This window comes from Condylostylus longicornis, unplaced genomic scaffold (genome assembly GCF_029603195.1).
Source record: "Condylostylus longicornis isolate FDR11 unplaced genomic scaffold, ASM2960319v2 ptg000030l, whole genome shotgun sequence".
Classification (NCBI taxonomy): domain Eukaryota; kingdom Metazoa; phylum Arthropoda; class Insecta; order Diptera; family Dolichopodidae; genus Condylostylus; species Condylostylus longicornis.
In genome coordinates, this window is record NW_026577999.1 from 9,724,871 (window position 1) to 9,742,756 (window position 17,886).

The following is a 17,886-nucleotide window of genomic DNA, read 5'->3' on the forward strand; positions in this document are numbered from 1 at the left end:
TCTATGATATCTTTTAATTTTATCTAAGATTGATTTATATTAAGTAAGAGTAATTTTTTTTTTTTATAATATTACAACAGTACATGTAATTAATTATTATTGTATGTAATAATGCTTATTTCATTTTCAAATTATTTTTAAATTGGTAACTTATAGACAGCTTTGATTTGATTTAAAAATATAACCTGAATTATTCTTTTCAATTATTTTAAAATAAAATTATTGAATTTTGTACAATTTTATGGTTAATTTTTTTGTTTTTTATTTTTTTTTCTCTTTGTATTTTATATAAAACACTGATTTATTGTTCAATTTGAATTTATAATATAAATAAATACAAAAAAAAAATTTATTTTAATATTGCACATTGTATTTGATGAATTCAAATCAGTTTTGGAATGGAATTAATTTGGATATATATTAATTATAGGAGGGTACTCATTTTAATATTTAAATTATAATAATAAAATTTATGACGAAGAAAACATTTTGTACTTAAGAAAATAATTTGGTTTGATTTTAAAATTTAAATTTGTACTGAAAATATTTTTCTTTTTGGAGTAAAAAGGTAATGGTTTATTATTATTTTTTTTTTGCCATAAATTTTTAGGAATGTGTTTAATTTAAGGATAATTTTATTTTGTTTCAACACTAATTCAAATACTTTAGCTGTCTTAAAAATTTTAATATACAATAATGTATATACTTAAATAAAATAATCATACATATATTATAGCTTTTATTAACTGATTTGAAAAAATTTTAAAATTTCAATTGATAATAAGAAATATCAATTGTAAAAAATAAAAAAAAAAAATTGGAATAAATTACTTTAATGCAGCAGCCAATGAAAGAATATTTTTTTAAATTTAACAAAAACAAAATCGTTAGCTGAAATGTGGTCTATTATTATTCTTGAACTAAACTTTCTAAATACCATTTTACAATAGAATAACAAATTTTTTTCCCTTTATAACAATTTGTGCAAAAAACATTTGTTTAGCTATAAAAAAAAATTTTTTTTTTTTGACGAATATATTTAAGAGCATTGGTTGCTTCAATTTCAAAAAAAATGATTTTCAAAAATAAGATAAGTGTTTGAGGATTTGTACTGCATGGTATATTAAATATACAAAAATTCAAATTTTAAGAATACAAAAATTTAAATTGCAAACTTATATTAAAAAAAAAAAAAACATTAGCAAATAAAACTTTTTAAGGCAAGAAGTGTAATTTATATAGTTCAAGAATTTAATAGATTTGTTTTTTTTTTTTTTTTAATTCTTAAACTCATATGGTTCTACTGGTATATTTTAACACAATACTATAAATTCTGCATATTTTTTTTTTATTATTTTCTAAATATTATTTTGGTGTATTTATTTTCTAATTATATTTAATAATTAAAAATTTTACTTGTTTTTTCTTTTCATTTGGTATTTTCTATTATTATAGTTTTTCTTTGTAATAATTTAATGAAAAAGTTGTATCTAAGTTATTTATTTCATATTTTTTTTTTCTGTATTTTCAAAATTTCTATTTTTATATTTGTTGTTTATTTCATTTAGATTTTGTTAAATATAACTTTAATATACTTAATTAGCGACTAGAATTTCCAAACATTAGCAAATATTTCTTTTACGATACTTTAATTATTGTGTACGAAACATTTTTATTTAGAGTTTTTTCTTTTAATTATTTCAATTGATTTCTATTTTTTAATAATAATATACTATTACATGTGCTTATACTCTTATTATTTTGTTTTTTTTTCTTTTAACTATTGATATTAATATATTTGTTATGTTTTTATTATAATATATAATTTATTTTTGTGTAAATATTTAAAATTTAAAAAAAAAAAATTTATAAAAAAAGAATTATATTTATTAACGTAAAAAAATTCGTTTAACTTAAATTCAAACTGTTGTGCCGTAAGCACTAAAAACAACTCTTGAACTGTCGGTATCTAGAGAAATATCTTCTGGACTAGCTAAATCTACACGTACCACTCCCGAATTATTACGACGACGCGCTGCTTGGGTTGCTCCCCAATTATTCAGCGTCCAGTGAAAACCAGAAGTATTCTGTTGGCTTTCTTGTGGATCCACGTTTATTGTTGTACTAACCTTGAAAAGTATTATTAAAAAAATTTAATTTTAATATAAAAAAATAAGTTTTAATAATATATATTCATATATACAAAATTAATATATTATGTACTTCAAATTTACCTCTCTATTACCACATGGTAACGTTTCAGTGCCACCAGCTGCAGCAATTGAATCACGTGTTCCATTACTTCTTGAACTGCTATCTGAATCAAGTGAATCAATACTTGAATCAGGAGCTCCTCCACGATATCTTGCGACGGTTACCGCCTAATTGAAAAAAAATTACAAATGTTAAAGTAAAAATTACATCAGCTTCAAAGTACATATTCACCTGAATTTCCCCTTGACAATCTTCTATAGCTCTCAATATTTCCCAACATAATTCTGAATCTAATGGTATGGGATTTTCAGAATCACGATTATGTATAGCGATTGCGATATGTACAGGATGTGGAATGGGCAACGGAATTAATAGCTTCTCAGCAACATTTTTGTCTGCATTTTTTCTCTTCCAAGGTCTCCATGGTTTGTTTGTATCACTTGATTGCTGTGCTCTATGAGCCCGAACTCTAGGCGTCGTCAAGCCTGAATTTGTTTCCCTATTTAAAAAAAAAACATATAAAATAGAATCAATATTTCTTTCGGTGTATATTCCAATAAAATTTACCTTTTCTCAGGCTTCCTAAACGTCATTGTGATTCTTGAACGCGGATTGAAAGCAGACACTTCTAAAAACGGTAATTTGACTTGAACATTGCCACGCGGAGCATAGACATTTCCCAATAAATCTGGGCCATTTGACCCAATAACATCAGTTGCATTTTGAACCATTTCAACATATTTTGACAAATCTAAAGACTGATGTGGTTCCAATTTAAAATAGGTGTCTGAATCGCTCAAAGGTGTCAAAAAATCCAAACTGAATATTTCAGTATACATTAATCCTGCAAGACCTGGCCAATCATTAATCGATAAACCCTGAAGATAAATAATTATAAAGCAAAAACTTGTAAAAATATTACTGCTTTTATACCTTGTTGTCCCAGAAATCATCTTCGGTTATGGATAACCGAGCCAGTACATGAGAAGGGTAATATTTTTCTAACATATGTGCTGCCAACTGTATTGCAATCTGTAAAATAAATACTTTGTGCAACACTTCTTTTCTAAAGAAAAATAGTTTTTTAAAATTAACCACACTACTTCAAGGGACTTACTTTCAATTCCATCGTATTTAATTTAATCCTACTTTTAACTGAACTTGTTAGACCTGATTGTAGTTCTCGCCTTCGTTTTTCTAGTTTTTCGTGCAAAGAGCTCATAAGATCTTGTGCTTCTCGATCTAGCCCACGATACGGTCCAGTTTTCGATAATTGGGCGGAAAATGGACCAAAACAAGCTTCAACAAATTGACTAAAGTCCTTTTGAGGTTGTAATATTATTCTTTCCATTGCATGTTGGTATGCTTGAAGTTCATCCAACTCCATTTTTGCTTCAAATTCAACTAATGCTTGTTCTGGTTTTATTACAAAATAATAATCCAAAGCTAAACCTGGACCTGCTATTCGACGTACAGCAAAGCTATCACTAGCGGGAACTCTTCCATACTTTTTAATAAACAAATGAAAAGTTAAAGAATCCCACAGCAAACGTGATGAATAACGGATAACTCCAACTGCAAAACATAAATAAATTATTTAGTAAACTAAAAAAATTTCAGTAATTTTATCAAGTTGTCGCATACCGATTAGAACAGTAACTGATGCTAACGGACAAATAATTGAAGCTACAAGAACAGCTGCCAATGGTTGAATACAACCTTGAATCAATATATTCCAAATAAGTGCTTCCAAAAAGATGCAATATCGATTTCGAGAAGAATCTGGACAGTCTAAATCATAAATTAGCATCATATATAAATGAAGGGAAATTGTAAAAGCTGGCATCCAAAGTGGTGCCGTCAAAGCTAGGAAAATACTAAAACATGTCGCTGCTAAACAGAGTAGTGGAAAAACAAATAGGAGTAAAACGGTCCCTAGGAATCCTTTGAAAAAATAATTCCACACGCGATTCATATTTCTTGTTAAACCTTTTCCTATAAAACCTGTATCTGGTTCAGTTTCAAAATGCGTTCTCGCTTTTGAAATATTTCGCCATAATTCTACTAACCTAGATGCTAATGTTGGTGTTATACTTGTTTTACGCGGAAATAGAGTCCCATTCACTTGTGATAATTCCAGATCAGGCATAAATGGTTTTATACAAAATAATGCTCTAACACCTAATGAACTACACCACGGCATTAGTATACCTAACATAAACATCATGTTCCATGTCCAACACCATGTTCGTTGTAATAAATTTAATAAACGCCAAAATGGCCAACGAGTGCTTGTTGTTTTTAAAGTTTCTTTTTCGACTAAAAAGACTGGTTGACTCGGATCTGATCTTGGTGTAACAATGGAAGTTGCTTGTTGACATATAACCGTTGGTATTACTTCAGATTGACCTTGGAAATTTCTTCTTATTACCCAAGCTCTTGGAGCCCATATACGACACGCCCATTGAAAACTACGTGTTGGTGTTTTTGCATTCTTTAATTCCTTTAATAAAATAGGTTCACGCTCTTTCATAAATGTCATGTCACGACTCAAGAAGTAAGACGTTTGCTGTAAATTATGCTTTGTACACATTTTTAAAGCTTCCTCATGTGCTGACCAAGTTGATTTTCTTAATTTTGTCAATTCAGCTGTTCTTAATTTCGAACGTAACCAAGGTGCAACTCTTGAAAGAACAGAATGATCATTTGATAAGCATTTTTGATGATCATCACGTGATCTTTTCATCTCTTTTTGAACTTTTTCAACAGCTTTATGCATAATAACAACAGATTGAGCTTGTTGAACTAACAATTGTGGTATACCATCCCCCAAATCTTCTAAATCAGAATTATTTAATATTGATGAGTATACTCGTTGTAAATATTCTTTCATTACAGCTTCGTTTACTTCCTAAGATTAATAAAATACCAAGAATTATTTTAATAAATTTTTTTTTGTTTTTACAAAATAGTTTACCTCCTCTATTTCTTTATCAGACAATTTTTTTTCTCTTAATTCAGTAATTAATCGTTCTCTAAAGTGTAAAAACCATCCACGAGTTTCACGTTCTAAAATTCCTATGAGAATTGGTAGAGCTTTACGTATTATATCCCTTGAAAATAAACGTAAATCTATTTCTTGTCCTTTTGGTGTTAAAAATAAATATGGAATAGGCTGGGCGGTCTCACATTCGACGTCAAATTTTTCCATCGTTGCTCGACGTAATTGTTTTCTTACGTAAGAACATAATGAATCCATACAATCTTCATATTCCGGCTACAGAAAATTCACAAAATCAATTTATTTAGGTCACAAATAATATAACGTTTATGTAAAATTTAACTTACTCTACAAACAAGCTCAGCAACTAAATATCTACAACGTTCTTCTCTAATTTTATAATCTAAATTATGCGCTAAAAGTGATGGTACACCAATTATCATATCAATTAATTTGATTATACCACTTAATAACGCTTTTACGGCATGAGCCACTGAGAAGAAATGTGAAAATATACGTGCTCTTGCTGTTATTACTATAAAACGAGCAGCTAATGCTAAATCACTGAGAAAAGAATCATGTGCTCTAAATGTTCCTTTTTGAAGAAATTGAGAGAGACGCCATTTATGAACTTGTCCATGGAAATTGAGACTTGGAACATCAAATTCTCTATGAAATCAAAAAAGAAGTAACTTTTAATTACAAATTTATTTTAAAATATCATTTAAGTATTGTGAATATAATGTAACGTGTGATAATGTAAAATGTTAACAAAGTAAATTTTCTTTAAAATTATTAATGTCATTAATGAAATTTTTAAATTTATTTATGTACTTTAAAATAAGTACATAAATATGTATTTATTTTAAGTTATATAATTAAACAATATAAAAGACAAATATATAGCATTAGCTATATAATAATATAATAATAAAATATAATTAAACAAATTTCGAAATATTCTTATTTTAAAATATAATTATATTATTACTAAATATTTAAAATAGAACACAATTTTATTTCTGAAAAAATCATCTTAAAAAAGTTTTTAATTAGATTTTGTAAATTATTCATATTTCATTTTCTATATGAAATTGATTTCCTTTTTAACTCGAAACTTTTAAGTTGGTTTTTCTCAGTGCAAATTTACACAAATTTTAAATTGGCTTTAAAATTATATTAAATAAAATTTCAAAGAATTTTTACAGAATAAGACCGAGATTATTCAATTTTAATATCGATAAGATAATAAAAATTATTTCTTCTGTATTTCAATCCAATTTTTTTTTAGCCACACAGGAAGTTCCACATTTGGCGAATTTAGTTAGAATATAAAGTTGAAAACTTTGTTTGACAAAAAAAAACTATACGTATCTAGATCATAGAATCGAAAATTTCTGAAATTTTTGATTTAAATAAATTTTGTATACCTCAAATATATAAGCATTAAAAAAAAACTCAGAAACTCTTAAAATATGAATTAGAATTAATATGTTTCCCATATTAACTTGAATGCCCATAGACAAAATAAAAATTTTAAAAATTAAAATATATAAAAATTTATATTTTATTTTTAATATAACATGCAACTTGTATTATTAAAAAAAAATCATTATAATTATTATGCATACAAAAAATACACACGAAAAACAATAATATTTGAAGAAAAACTTTTTCAAAAATTCATTCGAAAGATTTCTGTTAAGGGTTAAGTTTTATTACAAAATATGGGACATAATATTGAAAAATTTATTTATTTGGAATTAAAATTTTAATGAAACCAATATTATATAACTACATTCGTTTTATATATAAAATTACAATAATAAGAATTAAGTCTACTAATGACTGGGAACAAAATGAGACCTCAGTTTTATAAATAAAAGATTATTACTTATATCAAAATTCCATAAAGTTTTACAAATTATTCTGTACTTATCAGTTTATTCTTTGTTTAATATCTAAATTATTTAATGAATCTAATTAAAACATTACTTTTAATTTGCGACATTTTTTTTTTCAAAAATTTCTAATTGAACAATAGCTTGTTTATAAAATTTAATTTTTTTTTTTTTTTGGTTCAATACAAAATAGTTTTCAGATAAGGAAGTTACGATAACAAGGTATTATAAAAATTTTAAATAATCTGATACTAAAAGAAATAAATAAAATTTCTTTCGAAATTATAAATAAAAACGGGAAACATGACAATGGTAATAAAATACATTTTTTTCAACCATTTTATCAACTTATTATCAACACATTGTTTATTAAAAATAAAATTTTAATTATATAATTTGATTAAAAATTTAAAACTCATTAACGGGTTTCATTATATATATATAAATAACAAATTATTACAAAAAATCCACTTGCTTTAAGTACAAAAACCAAAAAAAATAAAATAAAACCTTAAAATAAATTAAAATATTTATAATAAATTAATGAATACCTTTATATATTTTTGTATTTTATAACAAATAAGTAACATTTATAATGCAAATCAAAAACAAAATGACAACAATATTATTCGTAAAAATGACTTTTCTAAATAAAATAATTATTATAAATGATTAATAAGAAAAATAAATAATAACTATTTTGTTGAATTACAAAATTTAAAACTTAAAATTATAAAAAATGCTCTTTATTCTAATATTATAAAATATTTTTAATTAAAAGTTTTGCAAAAAAAAAATGTGCACATTTTATGATTAAAAATAATGTTAAATTTACATTTCGTTTCTCGGTGACACACACAACAAAATTCAAAAAGAGAAAATAAAAGAACTTGTGTATTTTACGAACATTAATTTAAAAAAAAAAAAAAACATAAATTTCAAAAAGAAATAACATTTTTCAAATTAAATTTAAAATAAAAATACAATAAGGAGAAAATTTTTGTTTTACAATTCAATATTTCAAATAATTTAATTTCATAAATTAAAAAAAAAAATGTTTAATATTTACACTGATCAAACAAATTAATTTTAAGTACCATTATTTAAATTATTAAAACATGTATACTCAAAAACTGATTACAACATTTTTATATTTTTTTTTTGAAAAAGGTTCTTAGGGCACAACTTGAATTTTGCATTTTGCTAATTATTTTGCCTATATAATGTTCAACTCTATACTTTGTAGTATAGCAAATTGCGACATATCTCAACAAATTAAGTCAGGGATTATTGGTTAATCACAAATTCAAATGTAAAATTTAAAAAGATTGATCAAAAGTATTGGTTATGTCTTCCTTTACAAAAATAATTCTCTAAAAATAAATAAAACTAAAAAAATTAAAATTCAAATTTGATTTCTTAATTTATTATTACCATATAAGTAATCTGGTAATATTAAATAAATGTAATTAATAATATATTTAATTAAATATATTTAATTAATTGTAACTTAAAAAACAAAAAGTATTTGACCAGTGCGTTTATTTTAAAATTTACTTATTATAATTAAATAATTAATAAATATTTATATTTTTCTAAATTATAATTTTAATTTTAGTATTACAATCAAAAATTAAACAACATATAGACACGCAAAAGAAAAGCAATTTTAAAAGATAAATATTTTAGTTCAAAAACAAATAATAATTAAAATTTTCAATCAATTTTATATACAGAGAGAATAAGTAAATTATAAGGAGAAAACAAATAATAAAATACAGCAAATTTTCATTATTTTCGGCCCATAATTTCCACTGAATATTATTAATATATATTAATTATAAAAAAAAAAATTAGGGGGGAAAAAATTAAATTATTTTTGAATCTTTCGTTTAAATCTCGTTTTATTTTGTTTTTTTTTTTCTATTTTTTTTTTCTTTTGGCATTAAGAAAAATTTAAAACTTTATTTACCCATTATGACGAATTGTATCCAATTGCTCCAAACTTAATTTCTTCGGTTTTCCATATTTATCCTTATGCAAGCTTTAAAAAAGTTATCTTTTTTCATTTCTTTCCTTTTGTTTGTTTATTTTATTTTAAATTTTCATACTTTTTTTTTTTTTAAATTAGAAAGTTTTCTTGTTTTTGTATTTTAATAATCAAAAAAAAATATATATATATAAAAATTAATAAATAATATTCAACACAGAAAGAAAAACCAGAGTACGAGAGTTGAAAAAACAAAGAAGTAAGTATATAAATAAATTATAATAACAATACGTGATTGCTGAGATAAAAATGGTGATAGAAGATGATAATGTTTGCAATAACATATGTGATTATTATTTGAAATTCACTTTAAAAAAATAATTGGAATTGTGACTGTTCAATGAATCAATGAATGGATATGTAATCCAGAAACACAAAATTCATTAATAACAAAGAATGAAGACAACCATAAGCGTATAAGAAAACATTATACAGAGGAAAACTTTTTGTACCTTTTTAAAAGTAAATCGTTTTTAAAAATATTATTAAATATTTTGAATTTTGTGATTTTGAATTATGCATAAATAAATATTAAAAAAAAAAACTCGTCAATTAACGATTTTTGAAAAATTTTATGAATATAGAATTTATGAAAATTAAAAATTTTTGTCAAAAATGTTAAAGCGATCTTATAAATTATAAAATTAAATTTGAAAAGCAATCATAAATTGAATTTGCTATTTTTTTTTATTTTGTTTTATTTTGTTGAGAAAACTATAATTTAAAATAAAAATAAACTTAAATAAACAATTTAAAAAACACATAAATAAAACCTCCTATATTCATTTTATAATGAAGGTTTTGAAATTTGCGCGAAAAAAAAACTTTACTTATATTTTACTTTTATTTTAAAATTATAAAAGAAAACTAACATTTATAATAGAACTACAAGTTATACATGTTTTATATTATATTTAAAATTTCTATTAATAAAATAGAATATATTTTATATGCCGTCAAGAGTTTTTAAAATACTTTTCTACTTATATCCTTGTACCATGAATGCGCGAATGTCTGTTGCATTGAAATTCAGTTCGAATATCGGATCTAATAATAATTCATTAATAAGTAATTCAATAAATAATTTTTTTATTCAGCTAAAGTCATTTTGGTGATTTTTTTAATTAATTTTTTTTTTAAAATACTAAACTATTTTAAATGTTTTTTGTATAATATTTTATTGGAAAATCTGAAATTGATATATTTGTAATATCCAAAGCGTTTTTATTTCATAAAAACCTGCCATACATCTTTACTACATAAAGAAGGCGCTTTCGAATTCACAAATTCTTAAAAAACGCAAGTAGAGTTTTATTATGCAATTTTAAGAGAATTAAATAGTGAAATTTGAAGTACCCAAATTAGTAGTGTTTTGCAACCTACTATATTATTTTAAAATAATTTGTGGCCATCTGCAGACACTTTTGGTTTATTTTTTTAAACTGAAACTAAAACTTTAAATTTATGAAATCTAAAACTTAAAACTTTATGAATACAACTTATAAATTTGTAAACATCTTAATTGCATAAGTTGATTTGTTTGAAATTACAAAATATACCTATTCTTCCTTAATACAATCATGAAACTAAAACATTTCATATGATACCTACCTACTTATTGCGCCTTAAATCAATAAATACAAATAGTCCTACTTAACATAATTTATATAAGTAATAACAATGAGTAAAGTGTCATATAAATTTCAAACAAAATTTTATTGAAACTGATCTTATTGTAAATGCAGTTTTTTCTTCTGTTTACTAAAATATTTTACGTTTTTGCAGTAGGTTCCCAAACTTGAAATTAAATTAATGCATAAACGTAAATATTAGTAAAACATTATGTCTCTTTTGCTAGTTACAAATTCAAATTTTGAATTTGTAATATTTTTTTCACAATTAAATATTAAATATTATAAAAAATATTTTCGTTATATTACCATCTTAATAAATAAGTAAATGTAAAAAAAATACATATACAGATATATTATATTAATACTTAAACAAATTTTAATGCCTGCGTTAAATGCAATCTTATATAAATACATATATAAATAAAAATTTATACTGTAACTTACCCTCGATCTCTTAACGATTTTAATTGGGTATTAGTTAATCTTCTTGGTTCGCCAGAACTATCAGCAGCTACAGCATCCAATTCATCAAACGGTGGAGCAATAAAAAGATCTCGCAAATTTATTTGTTTCGATTTTCTACTATTAACCGAGTTAATTCCATTTGTAGTTGTGGCAGCCAATGGCTGTGGAAGTACTTTTTTATTGAAACAAAAACAAAAATTAATATTTTTTGACAATACTTTCTTTTTTTGTTTGTTTGTTTTGTGCGAATTAATGTAAATTCATTACCTATTGGAAAAGTTTTCCAATGATATAAAAACTGTTCAGCAACAGCTTTGATATGTTCTACTAACTGTACAGCCTCTGGCGGTGCTCCAACTAAATTAATGGTAAAATTAACTGGCTCTTTTTCAGGTCCAACTAAACTTGCCGGTCGGATATAACTGGATGATAGGCTATGTTCTAAAGCCAATAAAGTTCTTTCATTTGAATTATTTGTGTTATTTTCGTTGTTTTTATTAGTTCCATTGTTATTATCATTTCTTCTTTCGCTTCCCATATTTTATAACATGTTTTTATTTATTTTTTCTTCTATTTTTTTTTCTTCTTAATACTTTTCGTATTTACTTTTTTTAATTTTTAATTTGATAATGGAATGTTCTCTTTATCGCTCTGTTTTGAAATTTCATTTGGTATTCTTACATTTTCAATTAATTCACTAAAAAGAAAACTTAAATTAAATGGGTAGGTAAGTATACGTACCTACACTCTCAAAATATCTAAATATGTAATTTATACAAGTCTATAGCACATACTTTATATGCGTACATAAAAGAAAATTACATATTTAGTATTGAGCATAATTTAATTAAATTAAGAGAAATGCTATTAAGATAGCATCTGCAATCATAAGAAAATTTAAACAAACTGAAAGCTTTAATACAAAAATTGCATAAGATCCGTAGGAATTCTTTATAATGAAAGGGAATTTAACTAAAAAAAAAAAAATTTAACTAGTTTCGTTTTTCATACATTACGAGTATGCAGGTACCTACATAGGTAATAAGTATAGGTACCAACATGTGTATTTAGCTTTTAATTTTTTTAGTGAACATATTATGGTTGTAAGCATATTGCAAATGAGCATTATAAAAATTAAAAATTATATCAAAAATTAAATAGTTAATGAAATTTAATCTTCTGTTTCTATTGCTCTGTTCATCATAACCCAATTACTTTTGCTTTTTGCTTGGCTTTTTTTCTCATTTTTTTTTTTTTTAAATTATGACGCAAGTGTTGGCCATAGCTATAATATAAGCACAAAACATTTCAGAAGCACTATTTTAATTCAGAAAAGATACTATTCTATAAGTATATGTATAAAGATATGTAGATGCCTATTGTTTTATTTGCTATTCTTACGAAAAAAAATTCCACAAACTTGGAAATGTAACATATTCTTTTCAAATAAGTATCAATTACAAGGCACATATAAAATGTGCAATATAAATTTAAATATATATATTATATATATATGAACAGATATATGTATATACATTTTTATGTCGATATAGGTAACTACATATACCTATTTAAATTTTAAGCACTATAAATTTTTTTTAACATGAAAGTTTACCTTTGTTTTAAAACTGCTATGTTACTTCATCTCAACAATTTTATATCATTTTCAATTCACTAATTCATCTTAATTTTTTCAAATATTATTAATAATTCTTAATTTTTTTTATTTTGCCTAAAATATATTTTTTATTTTTTAAGTGGTGGATCGTCAAACATGTTAATAGTCCCTAAAATCTACACAAATTGATTACTTCCAATTAAAGAATATCGCGAAATATTCGTTCATACTACTTAATTAATTAAGGCAATTTATACTCTATTAACAAAAAAAATGCTAGGTTTAAAATATAAATATTTGTATTCGCACATTAAATTTTCTTTTTTTACCATATAAATTACAAATTTTTTTTTCACTTTTCTTATTAGGGAGGGGGCAACAACAAAACAAGAAAAGATGTCACTATAAAATCATTACTTCATTTTCTCAGTCGTATTGTCATATTTTTTTAATTAAAATATCTTCACAATTTTATACGGAAAGTAGTGTGCTAAGTTTTCTTAAATTAAACAGGTTTTAAATATATTATTTAAATATATTTTATTAAACAAAAAAAAAATTTTTCCTTCCTAAAAATCTATGTCGCGACAACTACTCTACTAGTTATAACAATGTTACCGTTTATTTAAAACTTCAAATTAGAAAACTGTCAAAACGTTATCAAAATAATAAACGTCACAGATTTCGATTCTTATTTTTTCTCTGCTTCATTTTACTACATTGTGGATAATTTTAGCAATGCCACATGTTTTATTAAATTCTTATATCTTTAAAATATTTTGGCAAGTTTAGTAATTTTTGATATATATATGTAATGTATAAACTTTTTAACTAAAATTTATCAATCTCTCAACATTTACTATTAACAAAATTTTCTATATGGAGAAAGTTCAAAAAATAAACACATAATACATCTGTTTTATGAACAAAATACTCAAATAATGGAATAATAAATAATTCAATAATAATAATAATGTAGGTTTCAAAAAGTTTTTACGACTTTCGGTGACATGTAATTATTCGTTTTGGTTAGTAAACTGCATGAATGAACCTGAACTCATACATATATTTAATAAAACCAGCATAATAATAATTAAGCAAATTAAGTACTTGACTTAAAAATTTTAATCTGCGAATATACAGTAGAAACTAAAATAATATTACTCGTAATCGACTTGAGTTTCACGTTAACTGACAAAAATTATATATTAATATTATGTCATTTTCAGTCTTTCAAATTGTAATTCAAATGCATTGCAAATTTCAAGTCAAGTAGCGTTTACACGAGCTCGAAATCCCTTTGAAGTCGGCTTCAAGCTGGATATAAACACAGTAATTGTTATCATTTCTAAATTCCAACTACACCTAATATACCTATATACGTTTAAGTATACCACCTTAGTAAATTGAATAGTAGAACAGTTAATTTTTTCACTTCAGTTACTTTTTCAATTTCAAATTAGGTAATGTTTAAAATCTAAATAGAATTAAAAAATGTCACTACAAAAATTTTGTGGGTTAGTTTTTACTCTTTTGATACTAATAGAATACAACAGAGTTCAATCCACAAATGAAGGAGTATGCGAGTAGGTCTATGTGAATTGCGTAAAATTACCCATGTTCGTGAACAAATTAGGTTAGCATAATTTGCTTATAAACATAAGTATAGCGTAGTTTTCGTTTATGAAAAGGCTTATTATTTTATTTGTAGTAGTTTAAATTAATAAACTTAATTTTGACTTTATTATGGCTATTAATTATGTTTGGGCTTTTTCGATAATTCAGTTCTAACTTAGTTCTGAATGTAAAGCACATTCGATAAATCGAATCTGCAAAATCTGTAAAAGTAGCATGTTCGATAATGTTCTCGTGCAAAAAAAGCTCGTTCGAAAATACGATTGAGCTTTAAGTTCTTAGGCAATTTTAAAGATTTTTTTTTAATACTGCAATAAAAGTGTAAATTAGTAAAATAGAAAAATGTCGGATATTGAAGAATTAATGGGGTAAATTTATGCAATTTTTGTTTTGTACATTTAATAATTTATGTTTTTCTTTCATAGAAAATTAAAAATTTTGGGATAAATGTAAAATAAAAATGTTGATACAAGCCAGACTTGATGTTGAAACAAACTACTACAAAACAATCGCGCTCCATCCTGAAATGTTCAAAAAATATGGTATCCGGCATCAAATTGATTGTTTCTAAGTAATTGGGTACCTTAGGTACAAGGTTCTTTTCGTTTTTTTTAATGTATGTTAGTAACAAATGCTTTCGTCTTCTTTTATTTTCCAGATAAAAACGTATATTACTTTTTCAATTTTTTCATTAAGTAGATCAATTATCTGATCTGCAACATATTTGCTTAGAAATTTTTTTTGTTCTTCAGACATCTTTCTTTTTTTATTTTTATAAAATTGACAATTTGCAAACAACAAAATAAAAGCTTGTTAAAAAAAATTTTAGACATTTCAGACATGCAAAGATATGTCATTCAGATTGTAGAAGTTTGTAAGTATGCGTAAAAAGTTTTTACAAACCTAAGTTAGATCTTTCAGTACAGAACTGAATTATCGAAAAAGCCCTTTCATTCTTATTGGTAAAAATTAATTCATTAATTCTTTTATTTAAAATTTCGTTTTTAAATTTAAAATTTTATTTTGAACTATTTTCGTAAAGGACCTGTACAGGGCATGCAGGTATATGATAAACTACGTAATGTACTTTCAATAAACACTCAGTTTTTATTTTTTTTTTTATTTTTATTTAAATCTATGTTTCAAAGAATATATTAAATGAAATATAATTTTGAGACATTTTTTTTAGTATTTATTTCAAATTTAAAATTTTCTTTCCTTTTGTCAACTGTCAAAATTTACAAAGTGTCAATTTGACAAGTTTTTCAAAAAAAAAGCAAAAGTTGAATTTCAAATTATGACAAAAATATAATTACTATCTTAAATACTCTATACTAATATGAAAATATTTTTGTGTATGTATAATTTTTATTTAGAAAAATGTTTTTAATTTTTATTTCCTATTTACTCGTTTCTTTCCGTTTCTGTCAAGATCTAGATCGATCTTGATAAAAATGTTCTTTAAATTTTGTTTTTTTATTTTATATTTACATTAAATATAATTTATAAAAAAACTGTGACATGAGATTTGTTACAATTATATTAATTAACAAGAAAAGTATATATGAATAAAATAATTACATATAACTCTACTATATAGTTTATTATATTGTATATAAGTTTTGTTCTTTTTCTGTTTTTTTTTTTGATTTTACATGTTTTTTTATTTTATAAATTTTATTTTTTTTTTTGTAATATTATATGTCATTTCAGTACAATTTATATTTTATTTCACCTATATTTCTACTAAAGCTCATTAATTTCTTTTATACGTTTATATGTTTTACTATTATTTATTTGTAAATCTACTTATTTTAATTTTACAAATTAAATTCATTGATATTAAAATACAATAAGCGCAAAAGATTTTTCAAAATTTTTAACTTTCATTAGGGAAATTAACCCTGAGGGTGAAACCCCTTTCTATAAACATTTCATTGTATATCGTATTTTATTATTATTTATTTTATATATTTTTCGAGTATGGAAATGAAGCTAATTTGTTTAAGGTTTGTTTCGAAAAATATTAATACTAAAAAAAATTATGATATAGAACAAATTTAATAAAATTAAATACTTAAAATACTAAAAATATAGTATTTAAAATAAGTTTTAATAAAAACAATTAATTTTTGTAATAAATACAATTTTAAATAAAAATTGAAAGAATATTAATAAAAATAATTTGTATAATAAAATAAAAAATATTAAAAATTTATAATAATTATTATATTGGTGTGTTAATAAAATAATTAATAGCATATTTTAAAAAAAAGAATACTTAAAAATATGACAAGCTATTTTATATATCAATTAAAATAGATAATTTTAAATATGAAATTTATTTCAATATAAAAAATCACATTGGAAATTGATGTTAAAATTGGATTAAATCAATATATTATGTATAATTTAATATTTATGTAGTTACAAAATTACATACTTTTAATTTGAATAATAACATAATTATAATAATATAAGAAATTGATTAATAACAAAATGTTTGTTATGTTTAAAAGAAATAATTTTGTAAATTAAGAAAAAAAAGAATTGAATGAAAAATTTTTTTGAAAATATTTGAACAATTTCATTAATTAGGTAAAGACAATTTAATAAAAAAATTCTGAATTCTTATTAAATTAAGTATCTAAATAAAACAACAAAATAAAGCAGTTTTATTCTAATTTTCAACGATTATTACAAATTTTGAAGTTAACATCGATCGTTATAAATCGTTTTATATAAAATTTTTGTAAGTTAAAAGATATTGTAATTTTTTTATATACATATTCTATTTTTGAATTTCGAATGTTAATATTTTTTTACTGAAAATTCAATAATTTGCTCGATGCATTTTAATATCAATCATTTTACATTTTTTTTCATATTATTTTTTCTTTTTTGTATAAATTTTTATGACTACATTTATGTTTTTTTTAAATTTTCTGTTTTTATTACAATATTAATGATAATCGATAAATGAATATAAGGATTTTGGTACTCTGTTAACATATTCTATATTGTGTTTTTTAATTTTCCGAGCGGCTAAACATGCCAAATTGATATGCTTAAGTGGATCTACAATTTCATGTAATCGTTGTTCCTCACCTAATAAATTTTCAAAGCTCTCACCATGTTTATTACGTGTATCCTAAAAAAAAAAGAAAATTGAAAATTTTTATGTTAGAAATAATGGTAAATTATTATTTTATAAAAATTATATGTTAAAAATAAAAACGATCTGCGCTTTACTAACTTTAAGTGATAATAAATATTTGGGAATTAAAAATTATAGACAACTTACCGATTATATAATCTCGGTGTTGAACACTATTATATTAATCTTACTTTTACAATATCTTACCGGT

The 17,886-nt window shown here is 23.1% G+C and overlaps 2 protein-coding genes across 4 annotated transcripts in view; both read right to left on the reverse strand.

The window, feature by feature from the left end:
- Positions 1–435: 435 nt before the first annotated feature.
- On the reverse strand, positions 436–13,487 carry LOC129607934 (uncharacterized). 3 transcript variants are annotated; one of them, XM_055519199.1, is made up of 14 exons: positions 13,301–13,487; positions 12,881–13,059; positions 11,533–11,962; positions 11,245–11,437; positions 9,089–9,160; positions 5,563–5,884; positions 5,192–5,491; positions 3,859–5,125; positions 3,332–3,789; positions 3,148–3,246; positions 2,782–3,092; positions 2,446–2,713; positions 2,235–2,381; positions 436–2,129 (listed from the first exon to the last, which is right to left on the reverse strand). In XM_055519199.1, the coding sequence occupies exons 3-14, from the start codon at positions 11,801–11,803 to the stop codon at positions 1,920–1,922; spliced, it is 3,918 nt and encodes a 1,305-aa protein (XP_055375174.1). In that variant the 5' UTR covers positions 11,804–11,962; positions 12,881–13,059; positions 13,301–13,487; the 3' UTR covers positions 436–1,919. The 3 variants fall into 3 exon arrangements, with proteins under 3 accessions (XP_055375174.1, XP_055375173.1, XP_055375175.1); XM_055519198.1 differs by having other exon boundaries at positions 13,213–13,487; XM_055519200.1 differs by lacking the exon at positions 9,089–9,160 and having other exon boundaries at positions 437–2,129; positions 12,881–13,487.
- A 3,681-nt stretch (positions 13,488–17,168) lies between these two features.
- LOC129608170 (protein fem-1 homolog CG6966) overlaps positions 17,169–17,886 on the reverse strand; it is a 54,992-nt gene continuing 54,274 nt past the window's right edge. Inside the window, exon 6 of the mRNA XM_055519521.1 lies at positions 17,169–17,669. Within this exon, the coding sequence (XP_055375496.1) occupies positions 17,481–17,669 (189 nt within the window). The 3' untranslated portion in view covers positions 17,169–17,480. The remainder of the gene's footprint in view (positions 17,670–17,886) is intronic.

Coding starts and splice junctions, on each gene's coding strand:
- LOC129607934 (XM_055519199.1), bottom strand. CDS start 11,803: ATGGGAAGCGAAAGAAGAAATGATAATAACAATGGAACTAATAAAAAC. Junction 5,885..9,088: donor GATACAATTCGTCATAATGG/GTAAATAAAGTT, acceptor TTGATTTCATAG/AGAATTTGATGTTCCAAGTC. Junction 3,093..3,147: donor ATGATTTCTGGGACAACAAG/GTATAAAAGCAG, acceptor ATTTATCTTCAG/GGTTTATCGATTAATGATTG.